The 18731-nt window shown below is 41.1% G+C and overlaps 1 protein-coding gene across 3 annotated transcripts in view; it reads right to left on the bottom strand.

Moving 5' to 3' along the window:
- Positions 1 to 18731, bottom strand: part of KCND2 (potassium voltage-gated channel subfamily D member 2) — a 432713-nt gene that overhangs the window by 27141 nt on the left and 386841 nt on the right. Inside the window, exon 5 of one of the 3 annotated variants that reach the window (XM_066591825.1) lies at positions 15201 to 15260. The exons of the other annotated variants lie outside the window; for them this stretch is intronic. Coding sequence (XP_066447922.1) covers positions 15201 to 15260 — 60 coding nt within the window. The remainder of the gene's footprint in view (positions 1 to 15200; positions 15261 to 18731) is intronic. 3 annotated transcript variants of the gene reach the window in all.

Genomic DNA, 18731 nt, shown 5'->3' with positions numbered 1-18731 from the left:
CCGAGAACAGTTCCTGGGAGTCTGCCTGCTCCTCAGAATGTGTCATTGTAATGGAGTGAGGAGGCTGGGAGGAAGGAGGAGCAGCAGCCAGAGGATTCAGAGTTGCAGCAGTGGACGGCGCAGAACTCTGGGTGGTCGATAGATTGCTGGATGCACTTTCTGCCATCCACGACAGGACCTGCTCACACTGCTCATTTTCTAATAAAGGTCTACCGCGTGGACCCATTAATTGTGAGATGAATGTGGGGACGCCAGAAACGTGCCTCTCTCCTAATCCCGCAGCAGTCGGCTGCGATACACCTGGATCAGGAGCTCGGCCTGTGCCCACACCCTGACTTGGGCCTCCGCGTCCTCGCCTGCGTCCACGTCCTCTAGGCCTACCCCTACCCCTCAGCATGCTGTATTACCAGTAGTGCAGAAACAGAACGCTGTAATTAAATGTGCCGCTTATTGGCCTGTGGTTGGAGGCTGACTTCCCTTACGGAACGCACAGCAGAGCCAGGAAACAATTTTGCGCATGCCTGTAGTGAGACGTAGGTGCGTATGACTGAGCTAGTGGAATTCACAGCGCAGAAACAGTCAAGTGGCCAAAGGCCAGTAGTAGGCCTTAAGTATTTTGCTTCTATTTTTTTTAAATGCTGAGCTGATACAGCAGACAGATACTGTAGGCAGCGTATAATATTATGTATACTGTTTCCCTCTGGCGGGATGACAGCGCTGATGTAACAGAGACAGCAGATCCAGGAAACAATTTTGCACAAGCCTGCTGTAACACTTAGCTGCGTATTAATTAGGACCACTACCCCCAGCAGATAGATACTGTAGGCAGCGTATAATATTATGTATACTCTTTCCCTCTGGCGGGATGACGGCGATCATGTAACAGAGACAGCAGATCCATGAAACAATTTTGCGCAAGCCTGCTGTAACGCTTAGCTGCGTATTAATTACGACTACTACCCCCAGCAGATAGATACTGTAGGCAGCGTATAATATTATGTATACTCTTTCCCTCTGGCGGGATGATGGCGATCATGTAACAGAGACAGCAGATCCAGGAAACAATTTTGCGCAAGCCTGCTGTAACGCTTAGCTGCGTATTAATTAGGACTACTACCCCCAGCAGATAGATACTGTAGGCAGCGTATAATATTATGTATACTCTTTCCCTCTGGCGGGATGACGGCGATCATGTAACAGAGATAGCAGATCCAGGAAACAATTTTGCGCAAGCCTGCTGTAACGCTTAGCTGCGTATTAATTAGGACTACTACCCCCAGCAGATAGATACTGTAGGCAGCGTATAATATTATGTATACTGTTTCCCTCTGGCGTGATGATGGCGATCATGTAACAGAGACAGCAGATCCAGGAAACAATTTTGCGCAAGCCTGCTGTAATGTTTAGCTGCGTATTAATTAGGACTACTACCCCCAGCAGATAGATACTGTAGGCAGCGTATAATATTATGTATACTCTTTCCCTCTGGCGGGATGACGGCGATCATGTAACAGAGATAGCAGATCCAGGAAACAATTTTGCGCAAGCCTGCTGTAACGCTTAGCTGCGTATTAATTACGACTACTACCCCCAGCAGATAGATACTGTAGGCAGCGTATAATATTATGTATACTGTTTCCCTCTGGCGGGATGACGGCGACCATGTAAAAGAGACAGCAGATCCAGGAAACAATTTTGCGCAAGCCTGCTGTAACGCTTAGCTGCGTATTAATTAGGACTACTACCCCCAGCAGATAGATACTGTAGGCAGCGTATAATATTATGTATATTCTTTCCCTCTGGTGGGATGACAGCGCTGATGTAACAGAGACAGCAAGCCTGCTGTAATGCTTAGCTGCGTATCAATTAGGACTACTACCCCCAGCAGACACACAGTAAACTGAAGACGGTCACAGGCAGCCCAAATATAGTATTTTTCCCCAATTTTTTGGAAAAAGCCCACTGCCTATATAGTTTGAATATCTCTTTCCCTGCCTCACCAGTACTGGCCCTATACTCTGTACAATGACTGCAGACTGCGGACGCAGTGCTCTGCATGGCCGATATACAAAAAAAAAAAATTGTGCAACACTGCTAAAAGCAGCCTCAACAGTACTGCACACGGTCAGATGTGGCCCTAAGAAGGACCGTTGGGGTTCTTGAAGCCTAAAATAACTCCTAACGCTCTCCCTATAGCACCAGCAGCACTTTCCCTGATCTCTGTCAGAATGCATCTGTGGCGAGCCGCGGGAGGGGCCGATTTATATACTCGGGTGACACCTGATCTCGCCAGCCACTCACTGCAGGGGGGTGGTATAGGGCTTGAACGTCGCAGGGGGAAGTTGTAATGCCTTCCCTGTCTTTCTATTGGCCAGAAAAGCGCGCTAACGTCTCAGAGATGAAAGTGAAAGTAACTCGAACATCGCATGGTACTTGCCTCTAGTAACGAGCATCTCGAACACGCTAATACTCGAACGAGTATCAAGCTCGGACGAGTACGTTCGCTCATCTCTAGTAGAAACAACTGTTGCTGCTGTTATGACTATTTAAGGATATGAATAAACAATGCTTTTTTGATGAAGAATATATGGTGAACTTTTTGAATCTGTATACACCACCGATGCTGCTTTCTTTATATTGAAACTTGGCACATGCACACGTCAGCCAAATGGCAGACGCAAGCGCAGAAACTGGAGAGGCTCTGGGAAACGTAAAAGTTAAACAGTTGAACTTCAACGCTCCTTTCGTTTTGGGCCCTGTTGTGCAGCCAGACAGAAGATTAGGGCCACAATAGGTATATTTCTGAACATGGGACAAACAGTGGTATCCATTTTGGGGTAAAAGTCTTCATTCATATGTGAGCTGTACAAAAAAAACCCTATTTTTAAAATGACACAATTGACAAAAAAAATTGAAAATCGTAATTTTTTCCTTCTGCGTGGCTTAGATTCATTCAAAAATTGTGGGCTCAAAATATGCAGTACACCCCTAGATGAATTCATTAAAGGGCCTAGTTTTCAAAATGGGGTCATTTGTGGGGGTTCCCAATTGTTTTGGTCGCTCAAGGGCTCTACAAGTGTGCAACAGGACTAGAGATGAGCGAGCACCAAAATGCTCGGGTGCTCGTTACTCGAGTCGAACTTTCAGTGATGCTCGAGAGTTCGTTTCGAGTAACGAACCCCATTGAAGTCAATGGGTGACTCGAGCATTTTTGTATATCGCCGATGCTCGCTAAGGTTTTCATTTGTGAAAATCTGCAAAACACAAGAAAGTGATGGAAACGACACAGAAACAAATAGGGCAGGCGAGGAGCTACATTTTGGGCTGTATCTCAAGTTCCCAGGTCCCACTATTAAGCCACAATAGCGGCAAGAGTGAGACCCCGTACGCGGGATGAATTGTCGGGAAGGGCTTAAATATATAAGCCCTTCCCTACAATTCATCCAGAAATGTGTAAAAATAAAAAATATATATATACTTACCTGGTCCCGGCAGAACGATGTTAGCCCATTGAATTTAATGGAGCCGGCAATACAGCCGACTCCATTGAAAGCAATGGGCTGCCGGCGATCGCGGGATGAATTGTCGGGAAGGGGTTAAATATATAAGCCCTTCCCTGCAATTCATCTAGAAATGTGTAAAAATAAAAAATATATATATACTTACCTGGTCCCGGCAGACGGAGTTCAGCGCGGCAGGCTGCAGTTCTCCTGAACTGCTCTGAACAGCTGTGAGTAGTATTCAGCAGCCGGGGATTTAAAATCCCCGCCTGCTGAATGAGAGGCCTCTGATTGGTCACAGCCTGACCAATCAGAGGCATCCCTCACTCACACCCATTCATGAATTCATGAATGGGTGAGTGAGGGATGCCTCTGATTGGCTCAGCGCAGGGACAGCTGAGAGCTGCCCCTGAGCCAATCAGAGGCAGCCCTCACTCACCCATTCATGAATTCATGAATGGGTGTGAGTGAGGGATGCATCTGATTGGTCGGGCTGTGACCAATCAGAGGCCTCTCATTCAGCAGGCGGGGATTTTAAATCCCCGGCTGCTGAATACTACTCACAGCTGTTCAGAGCAGTTCAGGAGAACTGCAGCCTGTCATGCTGAACTCCGTCTGCCGGGACCAGGTAAGTATATATATATTTTTTATTTTTACACATTTCTGGATGAATTGCAGGGAAGGGGTTATATATTTAACCCCTTCCCGACAGTTCATCCCGCGATCGCCGGCAGCCCATTGCTTTCAATGGAGTCGGCTGTATTGCCGGCTCCATTGAATTCAATGGGCTAACATCGTTCTGCCGGGACCAGGTAAGTATATATATATTTTTTATTTTTACACATTTCTAGATGAATTGCAGGGAAGGGCTTATATATTTAACCCCTTCCCGACAATTCATCCCGCGATCGTCGGCAGCCCATTGCTTTCAATGGAGTCGGCTGTATTGCCGGCTCCATTGAATTCAATGGTCAGTGCTCGTTTAATCGAGACGAGTACCGCGTGGTGCTCGTCTCGAGTAACGAGCATCTCGAGCACCCTAATACTCGAACAAGCATCAAGCTCGGACGAGTATGCTCGCTCATCTCTAAACAGGACCTAAAAGACCTTCAAGCAAAATGACTGTTCTGAAAGCCACCAGCTGCTCCTTTCGTTTTGAGCCTTGCATACAGATAGAAGATTAGGGCCACAATGGGTATGTTTCTGAACACGTGGTAAATAAGGGTATCGATTTGGGTGTGAAAGTCTTCATTGATATGTGTGTTGTACAAAAAAACCCTGTTTTTAAAATGACACAATTGCCAAAAAAATGAAATTTGTAATTTGTTTTCCCTCTGCTTTGCTTAGATTCATTCAAAAACTGTGGGGTGAAAAACATAGTACACCCCTAGATGAATTCGTTAAGGTGCCTAGTTTTTAAAATGTAGTCATTTGTGGGGTTCCCTGTCGTTTTTGCTGCTCAAGGTCTCTACAAGTGTGCAATGGGGCCTAAATCACCTTTAAGCCAAATGTCTGTTCTGAAAGCCATCCGCTGCTCCTTTCGGTTTGGGACCCATTGTGCATATGGACATAGGATTAGGGCCACAATGGGTATGCTTTTCAACACAGAACAAACAGGGGTATTCATTTTAGGGAGTAAATTCTTATTTTCATGTGTACTATAGAAAAAAATATGTCTTTGAAATGAGAAATTGGTAAAAATATCAAATTTAATTTTTTCTCCTCTAAATTGCAATAATTCCTGAAACAAAACTGTGGGTACAAAATACTCATGACACCCATCAGTGAATATATTAAGGGGTGTAGGTTTTAAAATTGGGTCATTTGTGGAGGTATCTATCATTCTGACACCTATGAGCCTTTGCAATCTTGGCTTGGTGTAGGAAAACTAAGTGTTCCTCAAAATGTTGATAAGCAATGTTAAATTTGTAAGTCTCCTAAATGGTTAAAAAAAACAACAAGGTTTTTCCAATGTGCACCCAGAATAAAGTAAACAGATGAAAAAAATATATATCTTAGCAAACATTTGTAGAGTATGTTTGCACATATTTGAGTTACCGCAGTTGAAAATGTGAAAAAATAACATTTTCTCCAAAATTTTCCCAATTTTGGCAATTTTAATAAATATTCATAAATTCTATCAGTCTATTCGAAGTAAATGAAGTACAATATGTGGCGAAAAACAATGTCAAAATCACTGGGATATGCAAAACCTTTATGGAGTTATTCTATGTTAAAGAGACACGTCAGATTTCCAAAATTTGGCTCCGTCGTGAAGACGCAAACAGGCTTCACCACTAAGGGGTTAATAAAACCCTATTGCAAAAATGATATTTCAGCCTAAATTACGTGCATTTAAAAAGTAAAATGCCCTCAAGTGTACGCATTATCCTGGTGCTACATATTTGATGAGTCAAGCAAACTTGTGTAGGGGCAATGGGACAGTCCTCTGAAGATCAGTGTTAGAGGAAAGAAGGAATACAGTGATACCTCAGGATGTGAGCACCCCAGCTTGCAAGCTTTTTTGACTTGTGAGCAGGCTCTCTCCGAATTTTTGCTCTCATTAACGAGACTGCTTCTGCACTGCAGCTTTGCTTTTTAATTTGGCTGCCGTTGCTGCCGGCAGCCCCATTGAATGCAATGGGAGAGCTTGCGATCCGGAACGGATTAATGGCTTTTCCATTCATTTCAATGGGGAAAATTGATTTGACTTACGAGTGTTTTGGGTTAAGAGTTCCGTCACGAAACGAATTAAACTCCTAACCCAAGGCAGCACTGTATTAGATTTCAGCATCCTCACATGGAAGATTAGTTCTGCCAGAAATGTCTCCCAATAGCTTATTCTGCTTACATTGAAATAATAATGATCTTTATTTATATAGTGCCAGCATATTCCACAGCGCTTTACAGATCAAACATACACATGCATGCTTGACAAAGTTGGGACAAATATCTCAGTTGTGCTTTCAGGCTAAGGCTGGCTTCACCCGGTCGAGAATCTTGCGTGAGTTTGGTATGTTGTGAGACACAAAACTCACGTGAATATGAACTCTATTCTTTTGAATGCAGTTATACATATGAGTGATGTTTTCCCTCACTGCATCGTGGTGAGGCAAAAAGATCGCTGCATGTCCTATCTTTTTGAGTTCATCGAAACACATCACCCGTTAGTTTTAATGGGATAGTAAAACACATCATACGCCATGTGATTTGCACATGAGTACAATGCAATGTATCCCTTTGAAAACAATGGGAAACACTTGCCGATCCTGTAAAGTAAATCCACTGGGCAAAAGCTGAGAACCAAGTCAAAAAAATATTAGGCATGCTTTTTAAATGAAAATACCTCCTTCAACTAATACCTTCTAATATTCTGACATTATGATGTATTCCCAGCAGATCTTAATTAGTTTTTGAGATAAACTGCTCATGCAAATTCAGCAATTTGCATTTGTAGTGAATGTGACCAGCAGCATTAAATGTTGCCTAATCAAATACACCGAAGACTCTCTGGGAAGTTTTATTATTATAGACATTCCCTTTATAGATGGGCTCCCCTGTATTTCTCATAAACCATATTCTGAGTCACTTTGATTTTCCCTGCAGAATAATGGAATAAAGATTTACATCTTTTATTGAAAAAATAGAGCATTCACATTGACAGACAGTTACTTTTGGTATTGTGGTCCCATTGTTTTAGAAGTGCCATTGTAAAAGCAAGAACAATAGATTTAATCAACGTTTGACTCACAATTAATGAGCCACTTCAGTTCTTTTTAATGCATGAAGCTATCCCCCAGTATATATAAGTGAGCTATTGTTACCTTGGTTAGTTATTTCTCTCTATCTGAAACTTTCTCCTCAGATGGTCATGTGATCTCAATTCTGACCAGCTCAGATCTACTTGTGGGTTATGGATTCCTTTTCAAGTCGATTTCTCAGTCTGTTTGATGTTTTTATACAGAACCTGGCTGCAATGGGGCACAGGCATTCCTGTTACAGTTATTGATGATTATCACACAGCTCCTGTCACACAGCTATGATAGAGGAGATCATTGCTCATGCTCATGACTGGATAGTTATGGGCTGTAGCTTATTTAGAAGACTGTAGGAGTTAATGATAATTAAACTGTTCTCCCATGCAGAAAGAAATGGTGTAGCTATGCTGATGCGTCATGGGATAGATGTGAAAGTGAAACCAAAATCTTTCAGCATCAAGATGGTGGTTGTTAAGTGGGCTGCAGTAGAGGGAAGTGGCTAGAATACACAAAGGAGACCTCCAGATAGTGACAGGCAATCAGGTGAGGGGGCAGAGATGAAAAAATGTGTTTTTGCTGGAGTGGCCCTTTAAGAAAAATCCTGAATATAATCAAAGCATGAGCGTACACAAAGAACTGTAATTAATAGCTTAGTTGTAGGGATAATAATTCCGGTGAATTATGATGATGGCAAGTATTTCCAAACTAATTTCCTGAATTATCAAGTAGATCTGGAAACTGCAGCTAAACGAGTTTGAAATTAGTTTAGAAACCCATTTCCAGCTAATGCCAGGGAATGCAGAGAGCGTGCTAAAAAAAGACTGCCCACTGAAAAGGTTAGTGTTAAATTGTACATACATTACGGAATACATTTTCATAATGGATGTAATAATCTAGTGCTTGCTCTGCAGGCCAGTATCCAGGCATGCTGTATACAGTTGGCAAAGCAGAAGAATAGAGTTACTGCAGCTTTCTGTATATTCAGAGCTTGATTCTCGAAAGCTCTCATAGAGTATACAGGGTGTAGGGAATGCAGTCACACGTAGGCCCTGTATCCGAAGGGCGTCCAAAAGGTCTCTCTGTCCTATTTTAGAAGCTCAATACTATAAATTACATGTGATAATTGGGGGGCCAGGTGGCTGAATTTGCATTCGGACCAAGACCATTAAGTTATGCCACTGATTATAAATGTATATTTGATTCAACACCATCAATATGTGAAAGTAACCTTATGTTGCCCCAGGGCAATCAAACACACTGAGATGGTTGAATATCACAGTAATATAAGTTCTTCATGTCTGCAGGGGCTTAACTGCTTAAGGATCAGGCTGTTTTGTACCTTAAGGACCAGACACTTTTTAGGGATTTTACCCATGTGGTGGTTTTACTGCCCTATTGCGTTTTTTTACATGACATACAGGGCTATTTTTTAAGTGTCTTTTTCACTGACTTTTTTCCCCGTTTTTTTGTTTTATTGGGGGTAGAAACCTAAAAAAAAATGATTTTTTTAACAATTCTAGGTTTTGTTTTTTTTTAATTAGTATATTTACACTAAAATAAAGTCAGGCAACAGGTTCCCCTCATTTTGCTTTGGATGTTTTGATATATAATATGTAAGGTTTTGGATTACATATAGAAACGGTTTTGGTTGGTGTCGACTTTGGGTTATTTTCTTTCTTATGTATATATATTTTTTTTTTTGTTCTGTAATTTTTTTTAAAACTTATTTATGTAATTATATTTTTTACTATCTATGTCCCCCATGATGTCATATAAGACCTCTGGGGGACATTCACATGTTTTTTTGTTTTGTTTTTATTTGATACTTTCCTTCTGTAGCTGGGGCATCCATAGGAGCCCCAGTTACAGGGGAAAACATCTCCTATAGTGACAATAGTCACTGGCAGAGCTGATCAGGGTCTTTTTGGACCCTGCAGCTCTGCTATAGCAAGGAATCCAGGCAGTCACATGACCCCCGAGCTCCCATGGTGGAAGAAAGACTTCTACTTTCACTTTTACTACATAGTGCTCATTGAACGATGTGTACTGAAGAAAGGAGGAGGCAGAAAGGCTTAAAACCTACTTCTCTCTCCTTCTCTGGGTTATCAGCTGTGATTAACAGCTGACAACCCATCCTGCTTCTGATTGATTGCAGAAGCAGAAGGCTTTAACCCCGCCATAATTATACATACGGCTGGGCCTAAAGCTCTGTATATTTATAGTGCTTGGTCCTAAATGGGTTAAAGGGGTTGTCTGGGACTTGTACTATTGATGACCTATCCTAAGGATGGGTCATCAATAATTGATCATTGGGATTCCACCATTCCAGATCTCTGCCGATCAGCTGATCGCTGAGCCCACTGTCAGTGCAGACAGTAATGTTGACAGTGCTGTCCGCACTGACAGTTGACCCAATGATCAGCTGATCCCCATGACTTAAAGCCCTAACACTTTTTTTGGCATTACACCCCTGCCATCAGCTAACACTTTCTTCAATGGAGCAGGTAGCGACAGGGTGGTGATGTCATTGACAAGCATCTGCCCGCTTGCTTGATACTGCATAAGCAGAGGCATGTAAATATCTGTAGAAGTATAATTACCTCTACAGGTATAAGAAGGATAATTACATTGTATATATGTTACTACATACAGATTTCATGTGCTATAGTCCTATTGAGGCACAGTGCATTGAGCATCTTCCCAGTATGCAATCATTGATGTAAAAAAGTAACTCGCTTTCACTGAAGGTATGGGAATTTTTATGTCTAATTATATAGCTCACATCATAGTTTCGGATGGTGAGTGCAGGTATAACATGCCAGTGTTAGTTTAACAGCAAGCACCATATAACACTGGCACATTGCCATTGATGTTACTGCCAATTATCTTTGGATCACTTCATTGTGATGCTCTGTTTCAGGGCATTGTGAAGTAGTAATTGGCTGATTAACTGATCTGTATGCTACTATATAGCAAAGTGTGGGTGATATAGTATGTAAAAGAACTTATTAATGTATTACTGTGTTTTAGGTATCACATTTTAAATATCTATAATAATGATTAAGAAATGTATTTATTCCCGCAGCTTGTGTAGCTGTGCACTCAGTGGCAGACCAGTATCATAATGATTATGGCTCATGCTTTAAGAGTTGGAACTGCAGCACAATGTATTTTATGAGGATAATATCTTGCACATAACTACTGCACACCCCTCTTTGATGTCACCTCCGTGAGCAATGATATGAAACGACAAATACTGCATATGAAGTCCTACACTTATTAAGCATTGCAGGATGCATTTAAATGAATACTGGGTAAGGTCTCAGGAAAATTCTATGCCCACTGGCATAACTATAGGGAATGCAGAGGATGCGGTTGCACCCGAGCCCAGGAGCCTCAGGGGGCCCATAAGGCCTCTCTTCTCCATATAGGGATCCCAGTACTATGAATAAAGCATTATAGTTGGGTCCCTGTTACAGGTTTTGCATTGGGGCCCAGAAGCTTCAAGTTACACCTCTTCGTTAAGAAGTTGGGGGCCCCAAGATAAACTTTTGCACCCAGGCCCATGAGCCTTTAGCTATGCCCCTGGACTATACCTATACACTGATTAACCATAACATTAAAACCCCCTGCCTAATATTGTGCAAGTCACCTTTATGCCACCAAAACAGCTATGATCCATCAAGGCATGGATCTATCAAGACTTCTGAAGATGTCCTGTGGTATATGACACCACTATACTTGAAGCAGTTCCATTAAATGGCTACTAACTTTTCAAACAACTTGTGCTGGCCATTAGGGGTCTCCCTTCCTCCTAACTTCCTGTTCACTGCCAGCCATCAGGTGTGCTAGTTGAGACTACACTACGACACAAGCGGAAGTGGAGAGGGGAAATGAGTCATAATGCTTGTTTAAGTCTATGAGAGTGTAGGGGAGGGAGGAAGAGGATTGAAGCAGAGACTCAAACAGATGTGCTTAAAGATACTGGTCAGTGATTTACTGTTATTTATCCACATGTTCACTGTTCAGTTTTGCTATACACTATCTTACATAATGATGTTTTCTGTGTGTGTCTTACAGATAGCTAGAGACCAAAAATTGCAGTTCTGTGTATAGTCTATAAAACACCGCACAGCAGCAGGCTCCCCAAACAGTCTTGAGAGAACTGAGCATCAGGTGTACACGCTGCGGAAACAATGTAAAAATATAATATCCAAATATAATGTTATTATACACACATGGCAGCTTATTCTGAAACGTCATCTGAAAAGTTAGGTACACCTTAAATTCTGTACTTTGTGAGGTGGGATTGAACTATGTTTACTACAACAAATTTTCCATTAGAATTTGTTACAATCTCAAGTATTTTACTCTGTTCTTCATATATGGGCTTTTATAAGTTTATTATTTAAATAGATACAATTAAAATTAACAGAAAGAAAGTCAAATAATTGAAGATCTATGTCTAACATGTCAGCTTGGGCATAAGAAAAGTTGTTTGACAAATAATATCTAAGGAAAACTAGAGATAACACAATGGAATTCTGTTCAGAGACAGGACCTTTCTATTATAAAAAATGAACAAAAAAGAAAAATCAATTTAGAGCAAATTCTAAACAATTCTCCCAATAAAGATGTGTGTAGAACAGTGATATCAAACAATTTAATTAGACACACGAAACAACAAATCTTAATGTAAAGTGCTACTGACATAGGATGTAGCACTTTAGAAGCAGGCATTTATAAAATGCCTATGACCAGTCATTACAGCGGAGGCAGAGTGGAAGTTGTACAGCCCAGAACTTCTTCTGTAATTCTGATGAAATGGAACTTCTGGGCATCAGTAGAGAAAAACCCTATTGGTTACTGGTTCTCCTCCAACCAGCTGTGCTACTGTGTCTTGTCCAAAGGGGCTGTGGATGTGATGAATAACATGCTTGCAATCTGGTTCAGTTAACTCTGCGACTGCTGCCCAAAATGGTCATAGGTATTTCATGGATGGCTGCATTTAAAGTGCCACCATCTAACGACAGTGGCACTTTAATAAGCACACTCTTTTCATAATAAGAATGTCATAGTTAAGGGTTTCATAAGCCTTGTTTACTTTCCTTATACATGTACATAGCATTTTTTCATTGACTAAATCATTCCAAAGCTGTTTTCACGGGGCCCTAAGGTAAATTAAATTTCTTCCAACAAATTTTGATTAATTTAGCATTTCATTACATTAGCGAAATTTAAAGTCAGAAGAGTCAAAATCAATTTGGTAGTTATCCAAGTTCTTCCAATACTGAAAATGTATAGTAGTGGCAGTGACTAGTTCTGTACAGTATCTTGGCTATCATCTGATATTTTACTGGACCCAGGATTGCCTGAAGGTAACTCTGTCTTGTCTCTAAGTAACGGCTGTAACACTTCTTCCCTATGCATTCATGGGACGCGAAGTGCGACGACCTTTAATTGGCCAATCCTTGATTTTTTAAAAAGATGAAAAGGATAATAATCTGTAATGGGTAACTGTGGGAATTTGTGCAAAGGATTGGCACAAGAAAGAACAGTTGTTCAGATTTCCTGAAAGAGACCCTACGGTCCTAGACAAACAAAGATGACTATCTCATAGACTAATGGTGCATACTAATAATGCACAATGTGCAAGACACTACATGCTGCTCTGACTAGCCAATGTTGGACAACATTCAAAGCAGTGAGTAGTGTGTTGTGTTGGACTACTGATGAATACTAATTAGTACCAGTTAGTCAGAGAAGCGGTGCAGCCATCTTTCTTTGTCTAAGACCAGAGGGTCACTTTAAGGCCACTCTCACTCATGCGCTTTTTACCACGATTACTGCAGCATTTGGACGCCATGCTAATCATCGTACAATGGTCCTATTGATTTCACTGGAGCCTTGCAGACCTGCGTTCGAGCACAGCATTTTCTAATGCTGCGATTTTCAAGTGCTGTCTGCTCTATTTTGGTGCAATTTCACGCCATTTAATGCACCTCCAAAAAAGAATTATTTCAAAAAAATGCATGAATTTAATGGTGGTTTTTACAAGCCCTGAAAAACTGCCACAAAAAATGCATGTCATTGAAAAAAGTCTTACAGAAGGTTTTATAGATCTGTAACTTCACGGCATAGACTGCATAATTTAGTCTAAAGTTTGCACCAACATTATGTAGCTGCTGACACACGAGCAAGGAAAGTAATCTAGCAAGTCACACAGGAAGAGAAAATGAGGGTTTAGAAAACACTTAACATAACATTCTTATTACACAAAGCTGGTTAACATTTTGAATGTTTTGATGGTCACCAGTTTTGTTACCATTGCATAGATATTATATTATTGGCATAATATTTTGGGCATTACTTCTAAAAAAAATTACTTTTAAATATCAGTGAGGCTCCAAGTAGGTGAAGACTCTCCAAAACAGATCAATCAGTTCCAATAAACAAGCTACTTTGTATTTTCAAAAAATCTCCCTTCTGTAAACTGAGAGGTACAGTATGTTTGCCTTACAATGAGATACTTAGCATTTAGTATGACCTGCTTGAAAAATGTACGAAGGGGAATCTGTTACCTTATTGCTGCTCTCTCTTTATTGGCCCTGGGAGGACGGATTCCACAATATTCATGAGCTGCAGGGCTAGCCTCTTCTTCTAGCTTCTTATTGATGTCTTTAAACCAGTGGCCGGTGGGCAGGGCTACCCCGCAGCTCATCCCCATTATGGATTACTTCCCCCCAGCGCAATGAGAGCACTGACACCATTTAAAAGTCTTTTCTAATAAACTTCACATAGTGCTGAAATCAGCGTGCCAGTCACTACTTTATGGCGCCCTCAGAGAGAGCAATAAAAGTTGTGACAGATTCCCTTAAAAGTGTCTTAAAGCTCTCCTAACATGGACATTTATAAGACATCTGCAATCATACGATCAGACGTTTTAGTAAAAGTCTTTAAGTGATCTTAAAGAATTATAGCTGGATATACTCTAGAGATAACTATTAGCCAAATGCTTGTGCAACCAACAGTTATTTCTCCGCTCTCCACCATAAACATTCATTTTCAACTTGGATGAGCCTATATTATTTCAATGGGGAGAACAAAAAATCAAGCATTATGAAATCCAACATTCCCGACCCTTTGTTTCTCTGCCTGAGAAGGAGAGTTTGGAGGCCCCCATTAGAGACAATTGTTGGTCAATCTCACCAAAATTGCTGGGTTTTGTCAATTTGTATCTTATGTGTGTGTGGCCGGCTTAAGGTGTCCAGTAGAAATGTTTATTAAGGCCGCCTGCAGACGAGCGGAAATCCCGCCGCGGGATTTCCCGCGGGATTTCCGCCGCTGAAAGTCTGCATAGGAGTGCATTACAATACGCACTCCTATGCAGACGGCCGCGGTTTGGCCGCGCGAAATCTCGCGCGGCAAACAAACCGCGGCATGTCCTAATTTTCTGCGGGGCACGCACTCACCTGGCCGCCGGCTCCAGTCTGCGCATGCGCCGGCTGCGCGGCAGCCGGCACATCAAAGAGCCGGGGCCGCCAGGCGCGGGTGAGTACGCGCTCGTCCCTGCAGGCTCTGGGGTCGGATCGCGCGGCGAGATTTCTCGCTGCCGGATCCGACCCGCTCGTCTGCAGGCGGCCTAATGGTTCATGATGACAGATTTGAAAATATCAAATAGTATATTTGTTTGTTTTTTCTAGTATGAGCTCAATGATCCCACAATGTAGTGATAACTGATTTCAGTGTTTACAAATAACGTGAAATATTCACACACAAACAAATATCTGATTTTTTCAGATGTAGGGCACCTTCAGACTAATACAGTTCTAAAAAAGCACAGTTCATTGAAGAATTAGAACGAGACATTATTACATTGATTAAAATAGAGATAAAGGTGCGTCCTAATCTTCCACAATCAGAAGAAACATTGAAATGGTACCTGAAGTTTGGGTGAAGAGCTTAGTGGTAAGATGGAGTGATCCACAACATGAGATAACCCCTACATGTAACATGATAACAGAAAAATAAGGGAAATGGAGATTATTTAGATGACAGATACAGACGTGCATGAGACAGAAGCCATATTGTATTATTATATTTACCTGAAGGAAAGATATAGGAAAGGAAGTCCAGTCCCTAGAAACACAATGACTTATCCAGAAATCAAGTTACAGACTCAAGTTACCTATTCACGTATGCAGTACCTCTAGATATCCACTCTTCTCACTTCAATAATCGATGTACTAAAAGTGCTTGTTCTGTTTTCTTTATACTCATATATTGGGGAAAGGGTATTGAGCAGATCATACTGACCTAAATAATAATATGAATCAGAAATGTTCCATATGTAGTAAGGGAAAGTAGTCGTAATCATAGAACAATGTGGCCTGTTTATTCTTTATTGGAGTTCAAATATGTTTTGAAGCTAAGTAATTGTATATTTTATTCAAGTGCAAGGTGCACAATGCACACAAGTACCCCGTTTCCCTGAAAATAAGACGTACCCTGATTTTTCAGGATAAGGTATACCCTGAAAATAAGCCCTAGCTGCATTACATAAAAAGGGTCTTATTTTCAGGGAAACATGGTACTTCATACACAATAATCCTTCAGAATACAAAGAGCAACATCAATTCTGAATATAAATCTGACTGTAGACTTTTACTTAGGGTGTGTTCACACATCACTGAGTCGCTATAAATCTTGATGCAGATCTGTAACAGATTTCAGCCTTTCAATTTAATTGAAAGAGTGAAATCCGCTACAGATCTTCACCAAAATCCACAACAGAATCTGCAGCAAATCAGCGATATATGAACAGATCATTAGGCTTTTATTAGCACCATCGTCTACAAATGCTTAAAGAGTCAGCTCTCCTGTCGTGTCTGTTTTAGGAAATACTTGCATTCCCCATTACATAGGAATTGTGAATTTTTTCTAAGAACTCTGCATTGTTCCATTCCCTTGTTACTGCTCTTGGAAACATATGAATTGAAGGTTTATGCAACCCAACCGTTGAGGATCAAAGTCTTCATTTGTAAAGAGAAAGTTTGGAGATGGAAAAAAGTTTCAAGACTAAAATTGTGTGCAAGTCCCATAAGACGTGATGTGTATAGCCTAGCCTAATGCATGTTACTGCTTGAGCCGGTAGTGTTGCTGATTTGATTCCTATTATTTTATGGAAATAGAAAATACAAAGTGATGTTATACTTAGGTTGGTCTCAGGCAAAGAGATGTAAAATTCAATTTCTAATATAACACATAGTGTGTGTTTTTTTAAACACATAGGTTAGAATGGTACTTAACTACTTCTAGTCAGCATTACTGAAAGCCCAGCCAAACTACATCTGCTTAGTTACACAGACGGAATGCTTTCATACCAGCAAAGAATAACTGTATGAGAGGACACATAGTGTGAATCTTTAAAGGGGTTCTCCACCCTATACTGCTTTTAACAGTTTTTATTTATTTAGTTACAGAAAAGGAAATCATACAAATTTCTAATATATCTGCACTTAAAATTCTGCTCCCATCCTTTTCTTTAACAGTGCTGTGGCCCCTATCTGCACAGTAGAATGGTTTAGCCCGTGGACAGGTCTGACCATAGTAATGGCAGCAGTCATGTGACCCCTGGTGTTCAGCTCACACTGATCCGGTATCTAATAGGTGAATAGTAGATAACTGAGGAGCAGAACTCACTCAGCATCACTACCTGCTGCAGCAGTGCCTGTGGAGAAGCAGCTCTTATATTTTCCACCATCTCCTCTGTGTGATAATTTTCTTTTCCAGTTGACTTTATTAACCACAACATGAGAACATCACCTGGGGACAGTTGTGTTTTTTATTTAGCAGTTAACTTTATTAACAACAGCTCTTAAAGAAAAAAAAAAGACAGAACTGTTTCCAGGTAATGTTCTCATGTTGTTGTTAATAAAGTCAATTGGAAAGAAAACACACAGAGGAGACAGGGAGAAGAATATAAGAGCTGCTTCTCCACAGATGCTGACAAACATGATGACACTGCTGGAAGTAATACTGTGTGAGTTGAACACCAGGGGTCACATGACTGCTGGCCATTACTATGGACAGACCTGTCCACGGGCTAAACCATTCTACTGTGCAGATAAGGGCCACTGCACTGGTAAAAGAAAAGGATGGGAGCAGAATTTTAAATGCATGTATATAAGAAAACTATGATTTCCTAGTCTGTAACTAAATAAATACTGGGAAAAGCAGTAAAGGGCAGACATCTCCTTTAACCCTTTCCAACCCAATGTCTGATGTCTAAAGACATTCTAATTGAAGGCTGGATAGCTCTGATGTCGGAAGACGTCCGGCAGAGTATTCTTACTGTAGATTACTGGCCGCTCTGTTGTCGGGGGCCTCTCCAGCATGTCCCATACCGCAGTACTGGCTCTAGCAAGCAGATGGCGCCATTGTATAATGGCAGAAAGAGAAAGTTCCCTAGGACATCCTGAATCCAAAATTGGATTGCAAAGGGTTAAAGGGGTTATTTTATCATAGACAATCCCTTTAATATGCTAGTTGCTACAGTAATCAGCTGATCAGCACAGGTTCGACTCCCAGGATCCCTAGCAAAACAGCAGCCAGCTAGACATGCCCCCAGCAGCAACAATTTCAGGGTAAATGTAGCATTGCACAGCAGCCATTCAGATAAATCTCCAGTCCGCCAGCGCAAAAGATGCTGCTTATTAGTGGTTCTCTGTTCTGGCTCATCCATGTCTATTACATCCATATGGATAGGGGTGTTCTGACGATACTATTCATTGAACTCTGAAGACTCTCTTATATTCTAGCCCTAATGATTTCACACAATACTTCCTGAAGATCATTTTAATATGTGTTTCAGCTGGCTGAATGGGATAGAAATGTTTTGGCACATTTGCCTCAATAACTATTGTACATAACCCAAGCACTGCATTCAGCTGGGCTAGGAGAAGCGGAGTCCAGAACTTCAGACAGATTTGGTTCCCAGAGGTGGGATCTGCATCTACCAGACTTTCATGGCTTATCCTCTGGACATGCCATAGACATCTCAGATGGGAAAACCCTTTAATATAATTTTCATAGAAATAAGTAATCTTGTAAAGAAATTGCTTTATTGCTATACTGATCCTTATTTATAACATGAGCTACACTGACAGTTTTGCGGGTTGCTACTGGAATTAGTTAACTTGTTAACAGACACAATCTGAACACGTTAGCTGAGCTCTTATAACAAACATCACAACTGAGATGCATTCTGGACCAATGGTTTTTCCTGTGATTAAGTTAGAGGACCTGATGTAAAAAACTGCACTTCCAAGAATGCTAATGATCACAACAGGCTTTGCACAGACATTAAACAAGCCGGAAGAACTTAAAGAACTTAAAGTAACCCTCCGGTCTGGGATCTAGATGCCGGAAACTCTTCTCTAACTACATGTTAGACATAACTAAAGACAATACA

The sequence above is a fragment of the Eleutherodactylus coqui genome, chromosome 2 (assembly GCF_035609145.1).
Source record: "Eleutherodactylus coqui strain aEleCoq1 chromosome 2, aEleCoq1.hap1, whole genome shotgun sequence".
Lineage (NCBI taxonomy): Eukaryota > Metazoa > Chordata > Amphibia > Anura > Eleutherodactylidae > Eleutherodactylus > Eleutherodactylus coqui.
This window is presented reverse-complemented; position numbering and strand designations above follow the sequence as displayed.